This window comes from Notolepis coatsorum (assembly GCF_963971535.1).
Source record: "Notolepis coatsorum genome assembly, chromosome: 9".
Taxonomy (NCBI): Eukaryota; Metazoa; Chordata; class Actinopteri; order Aulopiformes; family Paralepididae; genus Notolepis; species Notolepis coatsorum.
The window spans coordinates 123930479-123951458 of record NC_140173.1 but is presented as its reverse complement, the minus strand read 5'-3'; the positions used below and the strand labels follow the sequence as shown (position 1 = coordinate 123951458).

At 45.7% G+C, this 20980-nt stretch overlaps 1 protein-coding gene across 1 annotated transcript in view; it reads left to right on the top strand.

Moving 5' to 3' along the window:
* LOC311234740 (VPS10 domain-containing receptor SorCS1-like) overlaps positions 1–20980 on the top strand; it is a gene marked incomplete at both ends in the record, with an annotated part of 304411 nt that overhangs the window by 239490 nt on the left and 43941 nt on the right. Inside the window, 9 exons of the mRNA XM_084321983.1 lie at positions 185–302; positions 419–552; positions 1435–1548; positions 2301–2472; positions 2842–3028; positions 7041–7174; positions 7303–7426; positions 12078–12190; positions 12776–12913. Of these exons, the coding sequence (XP_084178109.1) occupies positions 185–302; positions 419–552; positions 1435–1548; positions 2301–2472; positions 2842–3028; positions 7041–7174; positions 7303–7426; positions 12078–12190; positions 12776–12913 (1234 nt within the window). The remainder of the gene's footprint in view (positions 1–184; positions 303–418; positions 553–1434; positions 1549–2300; positions 2473–2841; positions 3029–7040; positions 7175–7302; positions 7427–12077; positions 12191–12775; positions 12914–20980) is intronic.

Sequence of the window (20980 nt, the reverse complement as noted above, 5' to 3'; positions counted from 1 at the left end):
CTAAATTGTGAAAACAATAAAGCAAAAAACCTAATTGCAATAATACATAATATGAAATACAGTACAGTAATTGACATCAATGAAGTGTGACCTTTGTCGAATTGTACTTTTTATTGTTGCCACTTTTATGGAAAGTAATGTATTTAGTTGCTTCCACTTATCTGTTTTTCTAACTTTTCTCCAGAATATTTGGACATTTCAGTCATCGTTCTGAGTGGCAGCTTGTCAAGATCGACTTCAGCTCCATCTTCAGTCAAAGGTGTAGCTCTGAAGATTATCAGACGTGGCAGTTACACAATGAAGTAAGAACAGTACATGAGAATAGAGTTTTCTGAGCTTAAATATAAGTCATTCTGTCATAAGTCAAGCCCGTCATTCTGAAACGTTTCTTATCGTACCGATGCCTTATTTATCACAGGGTGAAGTGTGCATCATGGGGGTGAAGAGAATCTTCCAGAATCTGAAAGCCAATGCCAGATGTGTCAAAACCAGAGAGCAGCACATCTCCCAGATGTCAGATCCGTGCCTTTGCACAGAGGCAGACTTTGAGTGGTGAGCGTGCACCACTCTGCAGCGACTACTGTATATTCTCTTCATTAGAGCCGATGCAGAGCGCTTTATTGATCTGTATAGGCGGCAATCCATAAGTAATCCAAGTCAAATTGGGCTACGGCTAGAATGCAATTCACATTCATCATCCACGGTATATAGAAGACATGCGGGATCTCCCGTCAGACATGAGAACATAACGGAATGTACTGTGCATTTCTATACTCACCCCCATCTCTTTGTCAGTAATGGAACAGAGAAACCTTCATTAGATGATACTTCTTGTATGTTAGGTAGCAATTACGGTGCATCAGGAATAGAGCAATTCAGTCCTCGATGGACCGTTGTACCTCGTTGTCTTCTAATCTTTACGACCTCGCTAATAGCTTGTGTACGGCACGAACGGCTGACCTTCACGCACCCCTATTTCTTAGACAACTCTGCGCTTTTTCTCAGAGAATCTCGATAAATGCCAACTCTTGGCTCCCTCGTCTGAGTCACTCTATGATTAGAGGGACTACGAAGAAAGACGCATGTCGTCTCTCCCGCGATCGGAGACGGGGAGGCAGTCTTTTTGAGGTGCAGAAATGGCTTACATAAACAAGTACAATGCTTCTCCTGCCTCAGCAGAGTTTGATGTGTACAGTACGACAGTCCCTAGTTAGCTAGAGTGGAATCCTGATACATCACTCAAAAGACTGCCGTACTGCAGTTAACATCTTGAGATGTTGCATTATGTAGGAATAGCTCTAGCCACAGGACATGTAGCCTACATTTATTTTTCAGCGTTATGTTGATATTTGATATTAATTTTTTTTTTTTTTATGAAACCTAACCTTCATGAAAACCCAAGTGTGTCTTCTCTCTTACGTCAAATCCAAACAGTGACTATGGCTTTGAGCGGCAGAGCGACGGGAGCTGTGGCCCTGCATTCTGGTTCGTTCCATCGACAGCTTCCAGGGACTGCATGACTGGGGACAGTTTCCTCAATACCACTGGGTATGTACGCCAAGTCTGTCTGTATTGACAAGGGAGATGTGGGGTATGGTGCTGCTGCTGCTGCTTCTGTGGTGCTCTCAGTAAATCCCAACCCGGGCCTGAAATTCCCCATTTTGATTCCGTCATTCTGAAAAGGAATGGTTAGAAAGATGTAATATGAAAGATTTATACCCTTCAAAAAGGGATGAAGAGTCGGAGAGGGAAGACGTGCAGGGAAATGTATTATTAAATACTGACTGTGGATACAGCATATGTGAATGTGTGCATACTGTACATGTGCGGGAGGCGTGTATCTTCTATACCCACCAACAGTCAATTTTTTGCCGGGGTTCCCACGTTTTATTTAACCCTTTCTCTCGCTGTGCTCCCCTTAAATTATCCCCTTAATCTCCTGTTTTTCCCCCCGAATTCTTTTTTACAGACGCACAAATTAAACCGCATTTGTGTCGCCAGATTAGATTGAGAGACCGTCAACATTAAGTACGACTATTTGCCACAAGTCGTGGTAAATGTTTTATTATCGCACATTAATTCTTCATGAAGTTCATTGTGAGCTATGAACTGAAATGAAAAGTATTCTTTTTGTACTGTATCGAAGCCCCAGAAAATCTCCCTTTTCCCCCCCACAGTCTAATGTTGGCAGGTATAATGATCTTCACGTCGAATGAAAGTGAGTCTGTGTATTTATCTCTGCAGGTCTGTGTGGTGCTTCCGTGTCTCTGAAGTCTGTTCTTCTTTCTGTGATGTCACAGATACCGGAGGGCCCTGTCCAATAACTGCACGGCGGGGACACTGTGGAGGTTCAGCCCCAGACAAGAGAGGTGTCCCAGCAGGGCCCCCAGGGGCCTCCGGCTGCTCACCAGTGAGGGAACACTGGTGTCCACGCTGGGAACCAACGTCACCTTCCTCGTCTTCCTAGAGGAGGTGCAGGCCTTTACATCAAAGCAGTTGTGTGTGTTTTATGTTGATGGTACTGTCACCCGTGTAATCTTTCCTCCGTGTGATTTGTGTTTAGTGTGCCATCCGCGTGTCACCATTCTGTCAGAAATGTAGCATTAACTCTTAAGCATTAGCATATTCGGTTAATATGCGATGGCGTATCCGCGTTGACCTACAGTATCATTTTTCTCTCCACGTCACTCTTAGTCACATTAAGATAAAGGTACACTCTCAGGGTGTCTGCAGGAGACTCTTTAATCACGGTAGTGGAAACAGAGGAATGGAACTGCATCGTAATGTCCATGGATGTCCACGGCTACAGCATGTGTTGTTTTATCTGTTTCCTGACTGTAGGGTGTTGGCTCCACAACGAGTATAACAGTGGACTTTGGTGACGGGACGGCTATATCCTACGCTAACATAAGTTCCATCGAGGACGGGGTCAAACATATCTACAACAAAGTGGGGATCTACCAGGTGTCTGCCACGGCACGCAACAGCCTGGGCTCCGACTGTGTGATCCTCTTTCTCCATGTCACCTGTGAGTCATGAGAACCATTGGCTATCTACCTATCTCAGGCTCCTCCCTCTTTTCTTGATCCTACCAATCACAACTGTTGCTTCCCTCAAACAAATTAACTGAAGCTATTGATCAGTCACTGATGAACCGTATACAACAGTTGCAGTGATGCCGGTAACGCGTTACTAAGTAACGCGTTATTGTAATCTGATTACTTTCCCCCGAAAATAGTAATCTAACGCGTTAATCTTTAAAAGCCAGTAATCTGATTGCAGTTACTTGTCCAAGTGGCTGTGCATTACTATTTCGTTACTATCTCATCATAAATTCATAATGCAGGCGGAATGCAGTATTTTATTTAGTTTTCGACAGTCAAAAATACATTTTGAGCTGTTTTTCTTTTGGGAGTGACGTAGTGTGGCAGTGAAAGGGTTACACAAGAATGTGTCCCCGCGGCGTGACTGGACACTCTGTCTGTGAGTGACTCTGCTTTGGCCCAATCACATTCCCCATCCACAGTCTGCGAATCAGAGGCAGAGTAGGGCGGGTCTTCACAGCACGTCATGTGACATATGCGCCAATCGTGTGACAGCAGGGCTCCGTCGTCGGAGAATTCCACCCCAAAACGCTTGGCAAAATTAAAAGTGAGTTTCTGTTCAGACTTCCATCCCAAAACGCTCGTATAGCCTCAGTCACTACTTCACGTTCATATGCGGAGGAAACAAAATACTGTCTACCGCTAAAAACAGCACATCCAATTGCATTGAAAGCATCTGGAATCACAACACTGGGGGACCCTGATGTAAACAAGACAAAAGTCTTTCTCTGGTCTGCATCCCCTTAACAATTGTATGTATTGAGCTGTACTGTACTGTACCCATTCTGCAATCTTTCCCTTTTGATTAATGTATATTTGATGGTGGCAGAGCAAAAGCTCTTATTTGCCAGATTTACAGTTAATTTACATGTTAAAGAGAGACTGATTGTATGTTTATAGAGAGACATTTATAAAAACAATTTAATAGTTACAGTTGATATAATTGAATAGTTCAGCCTGCATTTGTTAGATGTGAATGGATATACACTGGTTTTGTAAAACCACTGGCTGGCTGCTCTAATGCTGTGAGCATCATAGACTGTTGCTTTACCATACTTGATGGTACAGAAGCTGAAGCACTAGTTTAACAATTTACGTTATGTGCAGAGAAACAAGTTAAAAACAATTTATGCACTTTCAATAAAGCGTTTAAAAAAACGGTTGGGGGAACGACGACGACTTCGTAACCTAGTTACTTTCAAAGTAACTAAGTTACTCTGATAATCAAGTAATCAGTAAAGTAACTTGGATTACTTTTTAAAGGAGTAATCAATAATCAGTAATCGGATTACTTTTACAAGTAATCTGTGGCATCACTGAACAGTTGTTACCTCCGCCAAGGAGATTATGTTTTCACCCCCATTTCTATGCTTGTTTGCTTTGCCTGTTTGTTTGTCTGTGAACATGATATCTTGAAAAGTAGCAGCCAGCTTGCCTTAAAAGGTGCCATGCACATTCATGTTCGTGAGAAGAAGAAGCCGATTTATTTTGGTGACCCTGCAACCTTTTGTCTATCGCCACCAGCAGGCCAAACGTTACATTTTCAAATGAGTGTATCTCCTGATCCAGTCATACAGTCACAAACTATTCCCTGCTCCTCCTAGACTGGTCACCTGATTCTCATGGAACCTGCTTTTGGCATCTAGGGACCAAGATCTTTAGATAATTGATAGGCCAAGCATGACTGCCAGATCTAATCAAATTTCCGATGAGTGAGTGCATGGTAAACATGACGAATATTATGTTGTAGCAAGGAGGCCTGTGATGTTTTGAGTCATTTGGCCTCATGGTGGTGCTGTTCTCACAAAACTAAAAACATGAACTCAGCAGCTAGTCTGATCATGATGACATTTGAAATGTGTTGTCCCGTTGTGATATCCTACTGATGGTATCAATATCTATTATTTAGATAGTTGATAAGCCAAAACTGTATGACCCTCAACTCCAATTGAATTTTGGAAAAATGCATGGTCAACAGGGAGTAATGTGATTTGCACCATATATGACAAATATGTTTTTCATATACGACGGTGTGCTGTGAGGTAGTATCACCATTGTTGATACATAAAACATGAATTTACAGTACAGCCTGGTCCATTGAGACTGGCGATATTGGCAACTCTGGTGTCTTCGGTTCAAATAACAAACTCAGCAAGACCGACGGCTTCTCAGTTACAGTGGGTGACAATATTGTCACAAGGAAAGAAGATATTACCCACCTGGGTTCCATCCTAGAGGCAAATCTTTCCTGTGACAAAATGGCATCCAATGTAATAAAAAAAGTCAACCAACGAACTCGATTCTTGTACCGGATCTCCTCACTGGTAAACAAGAATACCCTGAAGACTCTGGCAGGAGCACTCATTCAAGGGTACTACGACTATGCTTGCACCTCATGGTACCAAAGCACCTCAAAGGCGCTAAAAACAAAATTACAAACATCTCAAAACAAACTGGTCAGACTACTGCTTGACCTTACTCCTAGAACCCACCTCACCCCTGCCCACTTTGACAACCTAGGATGGCTTAGAGTAGACGACAGAGTACAGCAACTTGCAATGGGCCTGGTCTACAAGATACACTACACGACCAAGGTACCCATGTACATGTCGAAATACTTCCCAAAGGTCAGTGAATACCACGACCACAACACCAGAGGAAGCTCCACAAATCATGTTAAACCCAGATTCGGCTCAAACAAGGGACTAAACACGTTTCGCAATTATGCCACATCAATGTGGAACGCCCTACCCAAAGCTGTAAAGGAATGTGAATCACTACCCACTTTCAAAAACACTCTCAAAAAACACCTACGGGAGACTGCAATTCGAAACTGGCCCCTGTAAATGTCCTAACACAACCCCCTCCAATGTACAGTAAATTACCATGTATGGTCTTGTCAATATTCCAATGTACAGTTTTGCTTGTACAGTTGTACAGTGCCCCCCCCCCCCCCCCCCACTCCTACCAACACCCACCCACCCAACCACCTCCAATGTACAGTCCCCCCCCCCCCCCCACTTACCCAACCTCCTCCAATGTACAGTTTCTACGTCAAATGTATATACTCTTTTTTCTGGACTCTTTTCGTATCACAAACAATACTGTATTTGCAAATCTGGTATGTCATAAATGTATAGATGTAGCAGTACTGTCTATCTGTATGTCATGTATGTCATATATGTTACGATGAATTGAAAATGGGGGACCCTGATGTAAACAAGACAAAAGTCTTTCTCTGGTCTGCATCCCCTTAACAATTGTATGTATTGAGCTGTACTGTACTGTACCCATTCTGCAATCTGTTAATACAGTTTTCAATCAATCAATCAATCAGTCATCTACCCTGTAAAATATTGAGTGTGAAAGTAACCGCAAAGTTATTATTAAGCCTTAATATAACAAATTAAGGTGGAAGCTACTGTATAATGCAAAAAACAATTCCTTAATGCCTTCAAGTATATTTTGAGTAACAACTCTTTCTCAGGCAGCAATGGTAAGCGTGTGGAATCCTGTCAAATATATGAAGGGGGGAGGGTTGATTATTTAATCATAGGTGGGTGTGGTAGAGGTGTGGTCTGTAACCTAAGTAAAAAATAATGTTTTTCATACGTGTGCTGTGAGGTACTGTAGTATCACCGTTGTTGATACATAAAACATGAATTCACAGCATGGTCCATTGAGACTGGCGATATTGTCAACTCTTGTTTTTGTCATCTACCTTGTAAAATATTGAGTGTGAAAGTAACAGCAAAGTGGGGATTATTAAGCCTGGGCGGAAGTGTGCACTCTACTGTGAGCATTCTTCTTGTTGTTGAACATTGAAAGAGTTCTTAGAATAGAGTGCTTCACACTATGTGAATCTGCTTTCTATTTTTCTGCATTCAGAGTTAAGTTCAGAGGTGATTTTGCGCTGCTTGTGTTTTGTTTCTGAAGGTCGGCTCGAACAGGTCCAGCTCTTAGCTCCCTCCGTGGTAGTGAAGAACAAAGCAGTTAACCTCACAACGGTGCTGTGGCCCAGCAACGCAGGAACAGTCACTTACTACTGGTGGTTTCAAAACAAAACCGAGGTCAGACTGCTTTCCCTGGCTATTGCTGCTCATGTAATGATGTGGTACACGCCTTTCTTTCTCTCTTTCTTCTTGTTCTCTCTATCTCTCCTCTTCTCTAACTCTTGCCCTCCCTCTACTTTTCCTAGCCTTTGGTGACTTTGGAAGGAGGGATGTCCGTCATGTTCTCCAAGGAGGGTCTTCACAGCGTCACTGTCCAGGCTTCCGTCGGCGGTGCTGTCCTCCAGGACAAGCGGACTGTTGCAGTGTACGGTGAGCAGGGCTGGAGGAAGGCTCATAATTGAATCAGTTTACAGATGACTGATTATGTGTGTGCTTGAACTCTTGATCAAATACTTTGACCAAGTCAACTTTACTGAAAGGTGCTACGGCCAGGGTTCCCAGTCCGTGTTTTACAAAGGTAATCCCACAATGAAGTTGGAAAGTCTGACCCCAACATTAAACATGGGGTTATGACATATGTTACGACATAATAAAGGACTTTATGGTAAGAGCCTTATGACATAGTAAAGGCCTTTATGACAAGAGCCTTATGACATAGTAAAGGCCTTTATGGCAAGAGCCTTACAACATAGTAAAGGCCTTTATGGCAAGTGCCTTATGACATAGTAAAGGCCTTTATGGCAAGAGCCTTATGACATAGTAAAGGGCTTTATGGCAAGAGCCTTATGACATAGTAAAGGCCTTTATGGTAGGAGCCTTATGACATAGTAAAGGTATTTATGGTAGGAGCCTTACAACATAGTAAAGGCCTTTATGGCAAGAGCCTTACAACATAGTAAAGGCATTTATGGCAAGAGCCTTACAACATAGTAAAGGCATTTATGGCAAGAGCCTTATGACATAGTAAAGGCCTTTATGGCAAGAGCCTTACGACATAGTAAAGGCCTTTATGGCAAGAGCCTTATGACATAGTAAAGGCCTTTATGGTAGCAGCATTATGACATAGTAAAGGCCTTTATGGCAAGAGCCTTATGGCATAGTAAAGGTCTTTATGGCAAGAGCCTTACAACATAGTAAAGGCCTTTATGGTAGGAGCCTTACGACAAAGTAAAGGCCTTTATGGCAAGAGCCTTACGACATAGTGAAGGCCTTTATGGCAAGACCTTTACGACATAGTAAAGGCCTTTATGGCAAGAGCCTTACGACATAGTAAAGGCCTTTATGGCAAGACCTTTACGACATAGTAAAGGCCTTTATGGCAAGAGCCTTACGACATAGTAAAGGCCTTTATGGCAAGAGCCTTACGACATAGTAAAGGCCTTTATGGTAGGAGCCTTGCGACATAGTAAAGGCCTTTATGGTAGGAGCCTTACGACATAGTAAAGGCCTTTATGGCAAACAGCTCAGACATTGATGTTATTTTTATTGTGCATTCCAGGTAATATCAATCAAACTGCAGTTGGGTTGTTTTGATCAAGAACAAATAACTACAATTAACTTTATTTCAAATTTAAAGGTTACTTTTTTGATGAACCCGATTTCATGGCACGTTTTCGCTATGTTTCCTGAATATGTTTTGCCTTTCCTCTTCTTGGCTATGCCCTAAAGCAGCAGTCCCCAAAGTGTTTTATGTCATGGACCATTTTCATGCCGGACAATTTTTCCATGACCCGGGGGCGTGTAGCTTATTCCCAGCGGAAGAGTGCGTCGCGTGCTTCCGTGTTTTCTCTGATTGGCCATGACGCCCATATGACCACGGCAGCGCGAGAGAGCTGCAGCGCGGAAATAGGCTGTCTATTGCCTCGCGCTGCAGCGCGGAAATAGGCTGTCTATTGCCATTCTCTAAGACAAACTCTAACCTTAACCAGCTCCTTAATAGCGCCTAAACTTAGCCCTTCTAACCTTAACCAACTCCGAAACAATGCCTAACCTTAACCTTAACCTTAACCATGCCTAACCTTAACCATAACCAACTCCGAAAGAATATTGCCATTCTCTAAGACAAACTCTAACCTTAACCAGCTCCTTAACAGCGCCTAAACTTAACCCTTCTAACCTTAACCAACTCCGAAACAATGCCTAACCTTAACCTTAAGTTAACATGCCTAAACTTAACCGGCGAAAGAATGCAAGTAAAAAAAAAAAGAAAAAAAAAAAAAAATGAAGGGATTCGAACTTGTCACCAACGGACCGCAGCGCTGCCAGTTGAGCTAAGCGTCAAATGAAAAACATCTGGGATTACGGCTACATAATGCCGCAAGCTCTGCTGCTCCGCTCTGCGGCTGCCGCGCTGCCGCGGGGCGTGTCGCAGCCAATCAGGGAAAACGCAGAAGCACTCGGCAGCACTCTTCCGCTGGGAATAAGCTATAGGCGACCCGGGGGATGTAATTTTTTTTTTAAAGAAATGTAAATTAATCAAATATACCTTATATTATGCAATTTAAATAACGATTAAATGATTATTACACCAATATCTACTCACCATAATGCAGAATCAGTGGGAGCCCTGAGCTTGTTTCCCTGCAACTAGACGGTCCCATCTGGCGGTGATGGTAGACAGTGACACTCGAAGTGCCACTAAGAATGATGCTTTCAGCGCAGACACATTATTTTGTTGAAGTTGTGGCCCTCAATAATTGCTTCTGTCCTTCATGTTCATTTTTCTTTCAAAAGATTTTAATGCAGGGTGCTTGGTTTCTATGTGGTGAAGTAGTTTGAGGGTTTAATGGCTTCATCAGCTAGCCGGTCACCGCACATTATGCAGAACGGGTGTGGAGCATGTGAATCACCTGTTGCGATGAACCCGTAGTTTAAGTAGGACTCTTGCTATTTTCTCAGATTTCTTTTTTCTGGCACTCTGTGACCCTTCTGGTGTCTCATCGTTTCTCCCTTTTCAAAGAAGCTCTCAGTGAATTTCCTTTGCACGGCAACTTACTGAAAAACCTGCGACTGAGTCAAGTACGGTTGGCGAGCAAACACGTATATATACGTGAATGGCGCAGATTGAGTTAATAATAATATTAATTATTATAATTATAATAATTATAATAATAAACTGTATTTGTATACCACCTTTCACACAAGAAATGCAGCCCAAAGTCCTTCACAGCAGTAACATAGACATAATAATAATAAAAGCAATGCAGAGAAAAAGGGTTAAAGCAATGCAAGTAATAAAGTAATTTGTATTGATTATCCTGTCATTAATTTAGTTGCATTGTATATTACCCTTTTTTTGTATTTCTTGTATATTGTTAATCCTGGTTTACAGTCATCCACAATATTTTGTGCCGCACTTGTGTCATTATCAACAGACTATAACTTTAAAATATACTTGTCAGTATAAATCCAGGTTTCAATTCTTGATTAAAATCCTGAACAGGGTCCCGGACGCTGATATTGTGAATGTTTATTTGCCAACATTACAACTATACAACTGTGTTGTCTTTTGTATGCAGGGTATTATACACAAATCTCAAATTCGAGTTTGCACAACATTTACAAAATGTGTGGTGCTCTGTACTTTTATGACCCACACAGTTTAAAACCAGTCTTTCTTCCCTGTTTGATACAACAATAAAATAGCTCTCATTCACAATACAATAATCACACATCCAAATGAACAGAAGTGCATAATTTACAACAACATATTCAGCTGGTATATGCACAAAATTGAGTAGATAAACAAAATGATTAATTAAGCCAGTGACCTCAGGAAAATGCACCTTTTTTCTAGGTATTATTATTATGTGTCCGGCCCTCAAAATCATTGGTTATTGAGTTTGCTGTAGTACCTTTGATTGCTTTCAAATAAAATAAAAATTCCATCCAGGTCTCCAACAAAGGCCTGTGAACAGATGCAAATGATTAAACACTTAAACTTGACCAACAGTTGTGTACTGTAGACCAGTTTGCACTCTGGTGTAATAGTAGCCTCCGCCATTCAGCCTCTCAGGCTGGAGGAGACGTGAACAGCAAGGATCTTCGTGAAACCCTGCCGTGGATCAAACGTGTCACTGGAATAGTTGTACAAATTGCAGCTAAACTTAAATAAATAAAAATATATTACTATTTACATCTGTATATTATGACTTGATTTAAAGTGCATTCCTGTAACTGTAAAGGTCCCATACTTTACTCCTTTTCAAAAAGTTAATATAGGTCTGTATTTGATGTTCTTTTGCTGAGAATACCATTCAGATTATGCATTCTAGCAACCTCTGTTTCAGTCCTGTTTTGGGGGCTGTTTCTGTGTCTGTAGCTTTAAATGCAAATTAGCTGCAGCTCCCCACGCTCCCGCACCCCAGAACTGCGGCACACATGGCTCACAAAATTCAGATCAAGCTGTCAAACTAGGTATTGCAGATCAAATATAAATTGAAGATCCAAATATGTCTTATTTCTCACCTAAAATTACCTATTTCAGTAACCATTTAGGTAGAAAAGAGAACATTTACGAGCAAGCCACCATTTTCTACATGCACGTTTTTCACACACACATACAAGTCTAGGAGAGCGCTAGGACCACCCATAAGCAATGAGCATATTGTGATTGGTGAGTCATTATTTTCTACATTAATTTTATGGCTGCAATTCTGAATGGCTTGTTAGGATAAGATATTCCTTTATTGATCCCCTTGGGGAAATGCTGGGAGTGTCACAGCAGAACTACAGAGACTGCACTAAGTACATATTTCACATTTTCTCAGTGTTGAGACAACCCATCATTGTGTACAATGCAGATTACTGTAGTGCAGTTACATTACATGCAATCCATTACTCCAATACATTACTATACTTTCAGTCTAACACGGTGGAGTGGTAGTCCGTTTGGAACAAAGCAGATATAGTTCACCTTCATTATATCAGAGCTTGATGTGGAAAGTCCAAAAATCTAGTATTCCCCCAAAAATAACTGAATCTGAAGTATGGTACATTCTCTGTCTGTGTTCCCCTGCAGAAAATTTCCGGTCACACGTTTTAGCCTTCTCCTCTAACTTGGATGAGCTGAACCCTGGCGTGGCTGAATGGAGACAGGATGTCAGCAGAGCGGTCAAGACTGCCATGGTCCAGGTCAGTTCATTAATGTCACTAATATGTCATGGTGTTATCTTTATAAGGCACCCTGCGGGCTGTGCTACTCGACATTTAGCGACTTTTAGCTAAATTATTGTGACGTAGAAAACCACTGCATAACAAATGATCATTAGTGGTGATGTCTCAAAGCTGAAACTTTTGACAAACACTAAAAGTCAGTAAATAGCACACAATATATATATAGACACATCCCACAGTGGCTGTCCATATGAAATATTCACTTTGACCTTCTGTCTTGTCACATAATTTACCATGGTTTACACTGGAGGTCTGACAGGAGTCCTCTGGTTACAGTGCAGATGCACTTAAAAGCCCTGCCTTTTACCAAAGACTGTCAAATCGAATCTGGATGTTTCGTTGATTTGTGCATTATATCCTGACAGTGACTGGTACTTAGGCAAATGTCATCTCAAGTAGAAAACCAACCCTATTTAGCCTTTTCTATCAAGCTCCAATGGAAGCCCACTGTAGGGGCTGTATCACACCACACTGTTGAAAATATGAAAATAGTAAAAGTTCATGTGCTTTTTTTCCTTTCAACTGTGTTTTGTTTGGTAAAAGGTTACAGGGATCAGTGAGGATCAACTTGTGGTCTCAGTGCTTCCAGGTTTACCCACAGCAGCAGAGTTCTTCGTTGTACCTGATGGCAGGTCAAGAGAGGAAGGGACAATGGATGGAAGGTGGACACACTTAGATCAGGTAGCTACTGTCTCACAAAACCTCTTTATTTAAAGCAACAAAAAGCAATTCATCAAATTCTGGAGAGTGTACAGAGCAAATTGAGACGACCGGCGCTTCAATGCGACACTCACCTTCGCTGCTCTAGTCTCAAATGGTCTGGTGAGATGCAACACTGAGCTGTGCTTCTATTCTATTAAGCCGTGCTTAAAAGAACACGCCAACATTTTGGGAAATTAGTTTATTGTCTTCTCCAGAGAGAGACAAGAAGATAGATACCAGTTTCCTCTATGTGCGTTGAGTAGAAAGTTATGTGGCTGCATGTTAGCCTAGCTTAGCACAATGAATGGAAGTGGACATGTACGGGTAGCCTTCGGGAGAGGTGTTATTGGACAATGCGTAGGCTATCCGTACATGTCCACTTCCATTCATTGTGCTAAGCTAGGCTAACATGCAGCCAGATAGCTTTCTACTGAACGCACAGAGAGGTAACTGGTATCTATCTTCTTGTCTCTCTCTGGAGAACACGGTAAGCTATTTCCCAAAATGTTGGCCTGTTTCTTTAAGTGTTGTGTGTAGGGCTGACCCCGAATAGTCGAATAGTCGACTAATCGATCGAAAGGAGCCGTATCATTCTTTCCAAAACAAAAGAAGCCTAGAAGCGTGGCTAACACTAATGGCACGCATACCAGAGGTTAACTGCCTAAGAAAACAGGCACAGATGCACTGAAAGAGGATTTCACCCATCTAATGAACACACTAGACTAGGCAAATATCAAGATGTATCCAGTGGACCAATTGCATGCTTTCGCAGAGAACAAGAAGCCTTCCGTCGACTCCTTCAGACATTAAGCACCCCCACAGCCCAAATGGAATGATAAAAAAAAATAATAATAATAATAATTAATTATACAGTACTTCTTTTTTTTCATATATTATTTTTTGTGTGTTTGGTTGAAGAAAAAGATACAAGGCGACTGTAACTGAGGGGTACAATTCCCTGACTGTATTAATCAAGTACTGATATCATTGAATCACTACCGTCTATGTACTCCTGGCCAATACTGTACATAAGTATTATTAGATTGGAACACTCCCACAATAACACGGTTTTCCACACAAAATACTCGTTTACAATATTTATTACATAAAGGATTATATTACATGACTTAGTTGCGCTTATAAGGCAAATAGAATGTGCATAGGCGAGTCAATAGTAAATATTAAGAATTAGATCTGGTTCTCTGGGAAAGGGTGTACTACCGGTTGTAAGCCAGCAGAGGGAGCCAAAGCTCTATGCAAGTCCAGGGTTCAAGGAGGTGATGTCACCCCTGTGTGGTCAGCGGGGAGAGGCAGCCTGATCCCAGGGTGCGCGCCTTGCAGGTGAAGGTAGAAGCCGTGGAGCCTCTGGTTCGACAGAGACTGGCTTGAGTGTTGTCCCCACGGGCACGTGGATCCCACAGCAGTGGGTGTAGTCGGTTCTCTGCTTCTAGCAGCGTGGTGAAGAATGAAGAATAATAATCCTTGCCGGAGAAGTGACACTGCGGGCGGGGTGTAAATCCCCGTGGTGCTGCTGCTCCGGTGTAAATCCTCCGGTGCGGTAATGCACGGTTAAACTTGACGTTACTATACTATTAGCACGGGCAATAAGTGCTCTATGTCGACGCACAATTACTCACTCCACGTGGTCTTTGACTCGTAATGAAGGTTTACTAATAAATATAGAACGATACGACAAACAGACGTATTTAGGATAACACGAGACTATATTGGGGCCATGCGAGCCCTGCTCTGCCCACGTTGCGTAATGGGTGAGACGTTACTTGGATAACTGAACCAGACTGAACTGAAGGCGAACTGAAAAGGAACTGCAAGGGGGGTTCTGTATTTGCCGCGCCGTATTTATATGTGCGGGGGGTAAACGATGGTGCCAGCCTGCTCACTGTCTCGTAGCCTTGGGCGAAAGCGGGCATGTTTGGGCAAGTCCTGGCGGTAGCTTTCAAGTCAGCTCGAGGGGGTAAGGCTTTACTCGGTACCTGGCGCCAGGGGATCGCTTCCAATAGGGGAACGAATATTATGGTCTGTCCTGCTACCAGGTAAAGGGATATTCCGTGCATATTGTACAAGGAATATACAGGGGATATCAAACGATATGCAGATATTATACATGGGATCTCAGGCAATAAATATATATATTCGGTTTAATCTGACCCTTTGTAACAGCCGCCCCCTAATTAGTCCCACCTAATTAGCTAAGCAGGGACAGATTAACCGCACTGTCCACTACTCAATGTCCGTTGTGAGGGGTCGGGCAGTTCACAAAGTCAGGGGTCGTGGTCGTCATCAGGCAAGTCGGGGAGCCTTGGCGACTCTATCAGCCTCGCCACGGGTCGGTTGTAGATCCGCCCTTGGCCGAGCACTTCTGCCACTCTGACCTTTCCGTCGGCACCAGTGGTCACTTTGCTTACGCGGCCGGCCGGCCACGCAGCTCGGGGTGGTGACTGGTCTGTGGTCATGACGACTGGACGGGATGGAGGGGGGCTTAGGAGGAAGCGGGCCTGAGACTGCTTTAATCTGGGCTTGGCTGTGCTTTCTCCTCCTCCGTCTGTTTCTCTTGTTCGCTCTGTACCCCGTGTGAGGAGGGGCCGGTCCCGGCCGCCCCGTCAAGGAGTCGCTTGGGGTGCTGGGTTCGAGGTCAGCTACGTCTGAAGCGCAGCTGAGGGGGGTGGAGTTCCGAACTCCCTCTGGTACCCACGGTTCTCTCACGGGCCTCTCGCTTAATGTCAATAGCCTCTGCTGTATGGGGGAGAGGCCGGTGTCTTCTTCTGTCGCTCTGGAGTGGAAGCAGCTAGTGGCTGCTGTTCGGTTGAGAGATTTAGCGAGGGGGCCTTGTAATGTCCATCCTAGACGGGTCTCGACTGCTGCAGGACAGCCTCGGGTTCCGGTATGGACCCGGTCTATCGGGCGGGCACGGTGGTGTAGTGGTTAACACTGTCGCCTCACAGCAAGAAGGTCCAGGGTTCGAATCCCGCTTGGGGACCAGGTTTCCATGATGCCAGTTACCCAGGTGGGGTATCTCCCAGGCCTTTCTGTGTGGAGTTTGCATGTTCTCCCCGTGCTCGCAAGGGTTTCCCCCCCCGATAAGATAAACCCAATGGAAAAACATGCACAACAACAAGATCGCTAACGCTGTGGCGTCCTTGACAAAGACGGACAGGAGCACTTGGATTGGTCCCCTGGCGCGGCTCACGTGGCGCCTGTCTGCTCCCGGCTGCCCTTGGGGGGGAAGGACGACGGGATGGGTTAATCGCAGATACGCATTGTATGCATGGTTCGCATGTGTGCCAAATGATGACCTCGGAGCAGGTCCTAAATTATTATTATTATTATCGGGACGATGAGGTCTGCATGGTCGGAGCCTATCAACAGGGTCGGGGTAGCGCCGTCTATGAGCGGGATAGGTAATTGGCGCAGGTGCACATATTTATCCATCAACTTGGTGACAGGGTAGGTGTACTGCGATAGTCCTATTTCTTGGCTGGTGAAAGCATTTGTGATCTTGTACCGTCGCTCTGGCTGCCCGCTTGCTGCGATAGTGAAGGAGACATTCTCGCCCTTTATCGTCTTTAAATCTCTTCTTATTGTCCGAATCGTCATTTGGTTCTCGCTCCCCCGCAGTCCCAGCTGGGCCGCAGCGGACGCGAGCAGAAGGGTCTTCTCTGACCCGTCATCAAGGACGACGTAAGTGTCCATGACTTTGTCCCCGTGGCTCAGGAGCACTCTGACCACTTTGAGGAGCACTCGGGGGGTCTCGCTGTGCTGGTCAATGTGAAGCACTCCTGTCTCGGGTGGTGACGTAGACTCTATATGGTACGAGTCGCACCTTGTCCGCCAGTGTCTGCCGTAGCAGTCGGGACACCAGGGAGCGGTCTGGTGGAACTTTGGTTCTGGTGCCACCGCCTCGGCGTGGTACATTACCACGACGGGCCCACTCTGTTGTCCTGGGTGACGCTTGTTGATGTCGTGCAGGACCTCCAGGTGGGTGCCACCGCACCTGCTGCACCTTTTCTTCAGGCGGCACTCAGCTGCTAGGTGGCTGCGCGCGCAGCGGAAGCAGCGGCGGTGGTCCTTGACCCACTGGCTCACATCATCCGTGGTCAGCTTCTTGAAATCTTCGCACTGATGGAGCCGATGTTCTCCCTCACAGTACTGGCACTCAATCTTCCACTGGTCCTCTTTCGTCGAGGGGGTGTTGTGGTTGGAGTGCTGCGGTACTGACTCTGATTGGTGCATGACAGTCACCGATCTTCTTCCATCATTTATTCTCCTGGGTCCCTCTCTGGAGCTTGGCATGCTCCGCCCGAATGTATCTAGTCGTAAGCTGCTGACCTCTCTCGCCAGGAAGTCGGCCAGATCAAGGAGGGATGGCTCGGGGCCGTCGGGATCTCGGTAGTCCCTCTGCCGCCTAAAGCGCTCCTGTCTTGCGGGTGGCAGCTTCTCCAAAATCCTCTCAACGTTAGAGTTGGCGTATAGCTCATGCCTGCCCTTCTCCCGTTGAGCTCCCAGCATCCCCACCAGGGACTGCACTTTGATTGACAGGTCGTCTAGTGAGCGATTGTCTGTGGCTGGGGGTAAGCGGTCAATATGCCTTATCTCTTCTATTACGTAATCCCATATACGTCCATATCTCTGGTCCAGCGCCGCTAGGGCCGCTGTGTATGGTGTCGTAGAGGTGGCATAGGCTAGCGCTATGTTGTGCGCTCGGGGCACTTTCAGGTGCTGGAGTAATATTGCATACTTGTGGCGTTCATCAGCGACATCCACCAGCATTGTCTCTAAGCACATCCGGAGCTCCGTGTACTGTGCTCGATTCTCATGGATGAAGTCTGGAATCGTCGGTGTGCCAATGTATGATGTCATGGATGACTGGTACATCGGTGAGCGTTGGGGGAGAGGTCTCCTAGGCGAGTCTCCTCTTGCGTGTCGTCTTGGGCTGGTACTTGGTGGGTACCGAAGGTCGGGTACCCAGGTGCTGTTCCTCGGGGCTGGCGGTGCGTCAAACTCACCCGTGAGTTGAGTCGGGGGTTTGTAGCGCAGGGCCTCGGGGCTGACTTCTGGGCTGTACTGGACCTCCTGGTCCTGAGTACGTGGCTGCGGGTCGGGGCTGTACTGGGCCTCCTGGGCCAGAGCACGTTGCTGCTGGTCGGCTTGACACCCCTCCTCTTCCTCCTCCTCTTCCTCTGCTAGGACCTGGAGTCGTCTGCTCAGTCTCTCGGCGTGGTCCGGTTCCGTTACCCGGTTGCTGGGTCTCGTATGGACCGATTGTAGAGGGGGTTCGGAGACGTGGACAGGCTCCTCCTGTTGGCGGGGTCCCGGGTCGCTTCGTCGGGTAGGGGAATGTGTCCTAGACCCGTGTCTGGACGATCTCTGGGAGCTCCGTGCGGAGTGAGGGGGTGTCGCCATGGCAACCAGTTTGTCCATCAGCTCCGCCTGCAGCCGGTCGCGCTCTGCCTCGCGCCGGGCATGGGCTGCGTCGCGCGCGGCTTCGCGCTGGGCGTTGGCGATGTCGCGCTGCGCATTGGCGCTGGCCTGGGCAGCGTCGCGCTGTGCGTTGGCGACGTCGTGCTGGGCATTGGCGCTGGCATGGGCGGCGTGGAGCTGTGCATTTGCGACGTCGGCGCGGCTTCGCTCGATGTTCTCTTCTGTCTGGAGGCGTCTGGTCTCCAGCCTTATGCGGTCGTCCTCGCTCCTTTGTTGCGCCTGGAAGCGCTCTCGCTCACCTGCGTAATGTTCGCGCTCGCACGTCTGTTGCGCTTGAAGTCGATCGCGTTCGGTGGAGGCTGCCAGGGTGGCGATGAGTGCCTGCGCCAGCATCTTGTCCGCCTCGCTGGGGGAAGACGCCGTTCGGGGCGATCGGCTCCCGGCAGTACTGGTTGGAGATCCATTCTCCTGTTGCGTACCGAGGAGATCCATCCCCTGGGTGCGCGTCTCTTTGGAGTTGTCTTCCTCCCGGGGCTGATCGGGGGCTATTTGTTCGGTAGTGTCTGGGGGTAAAGTCGTGTCAGTTCCCTCCTGGTCCCCACCGTGAGCTTGGTCAGTTACATTAGCACCCAGTAGGGCCTCTGTTGGCGGGGTAGCCTGGTTGTTAAGGTCAGACATAATTTTACTTTCTACTTTTTCGGCGTTTAACTTCCCTTTAAAGCTAGGTATTGGACTGACAGAGTATGCCTCTAGGTAGGGAGGTGGCTGTCGTCTGCGCTGCGGGCGATCTAGCTTAGGAGAACCGTTTGTGGAGTGTTCGTCATCGGCCATGTCAATATTAGTATTATATTAATATTACGCTAATTATTATCTCGGCTATCGAAGGACCAATTGTAACTGAGGGGTACAATTCCCTGACTGTATTAATCAAGTACTGATATCATTGAATCACTACCGTCTATGTACTCCTGGCCAATACTGTACATAAGTATTATTAGATTGGAACACTCCCACAATAACACGGTTTTCCACACAAAATACTCGTTTACAATATTTATTACATAAAGGATTATATTACATGACTTAGTTGCGCTTATAAGGCAAATAGAATGTGCATAGGCGAGTCAATAGTAAATATTAAGAATTAGATCTGGTTCTCTGGGAAAGGGTGTACTACCGGTTGTAAGCCAGCAGAGGGAGCCAAAGCTCTATGCAAGTCCAGGGTTCAAGGAGGTGATGTCACCCCTGTGTGGTCAGCGGGGAGAGGCAGCCTGATCCCAGGGTGCGCGCCTTGCAGGTGAAGGTAGAAGCCGTGGAGCCTCTGGTTCGACAGAGACTGGCTTGAGTGTTGTCCCCACGGGCACGTGGATCCCACAGCAGTGGGTGTAGTCGGTTCTCTGCTTCTAGCAGCGTGGTGAAGAATGAAGAATAATAATCCTTGCCGGAGAAGTGGCACTGCGGGCGGGGTGTAAATCCCCCGTGGTGCTGCTGCTCCGGTGTAAATCCTCCGGTGCGGTAATGCACGGTTAAACTTGACGTTACTATACTATTAGCACGGGCAATAAGTGCTCTATGTCGACGCACAATTACTCACTCCACGTGGTCTTTGACTCGTAATGAAGGTTTACTAATAAATATAGAACGATACGACAAACAGACGTATTTAGGATAACACAAGACTATATTGGGGCCATGCGAGCCCTGCTCTGCCCACGTTGCGTAATGGGTGAGACGTTACTTGGATAACTGAACCAGACTGAACTGAAGGCGAACTGAAAAGGAACTGCAAGGGGGGTTCTGTATTTGCCGCGCCGTATTTATATGTGCGGGGGGTAAACGATGGTGCCAGCCTGCTCACTGTCTCGTAGCCTTGGGCGAAAGCGGGCATGTTTGGGCAAGTCCTGGCGGTAGCTTTCAAGTCAGCTCGAGGGGGTAAGGCTTTACTCGGTACCTGGCGCCAGGGGATCGCTTCCAATAGGGGAACGAATATTATGGTCTGTCCTGCTACCAGGTAAAGGGATATTCCGTGCATATTGTACAAGGAATATACAGGGGATATCAAACGATATGCAGATATTATACATGGGATCTCAGGCAATAAATATATATATTCGGTTTAATCTGACCCTTTGTAACAGCGACCAAAGGAATTTCATCACTGTAAAGATATTTAAAAAAAGTTGTCTTGTAAACAGCTCGCTCTCCATCTGCTATCAGAAGGTCTCATTGAGTCATGGTGTCATACTCAAACAACCCTACTATCAGAAGGTCTCGTTGAGTCATGGTGTCCTACTCAATCAACCCTGCTATCAGAAGGTCTCGTTGAGTCATGGTGTCCTACTCAAACAACCCTGCTATCAGAAGGTCTCGTTGAGTCATGGTGTCCTACTCAATCAACCCTGCTATCAGAAGGTCTCGTTGAGTCATGGTGTCCTACTCATACAACCCTGCGCTACCAGCTGTTATTCCATAACTTGTTTTCTTTGTTGACAATACCGAGCCGGTGCTTTAGCTCTGCCTATTTTATAAACCTAAGCATTTAAGTTAAAAAGTACTTTTTTTTGCGAATCTCTGAACAACATCACTATTTTGCTGTGAGAACAGTAT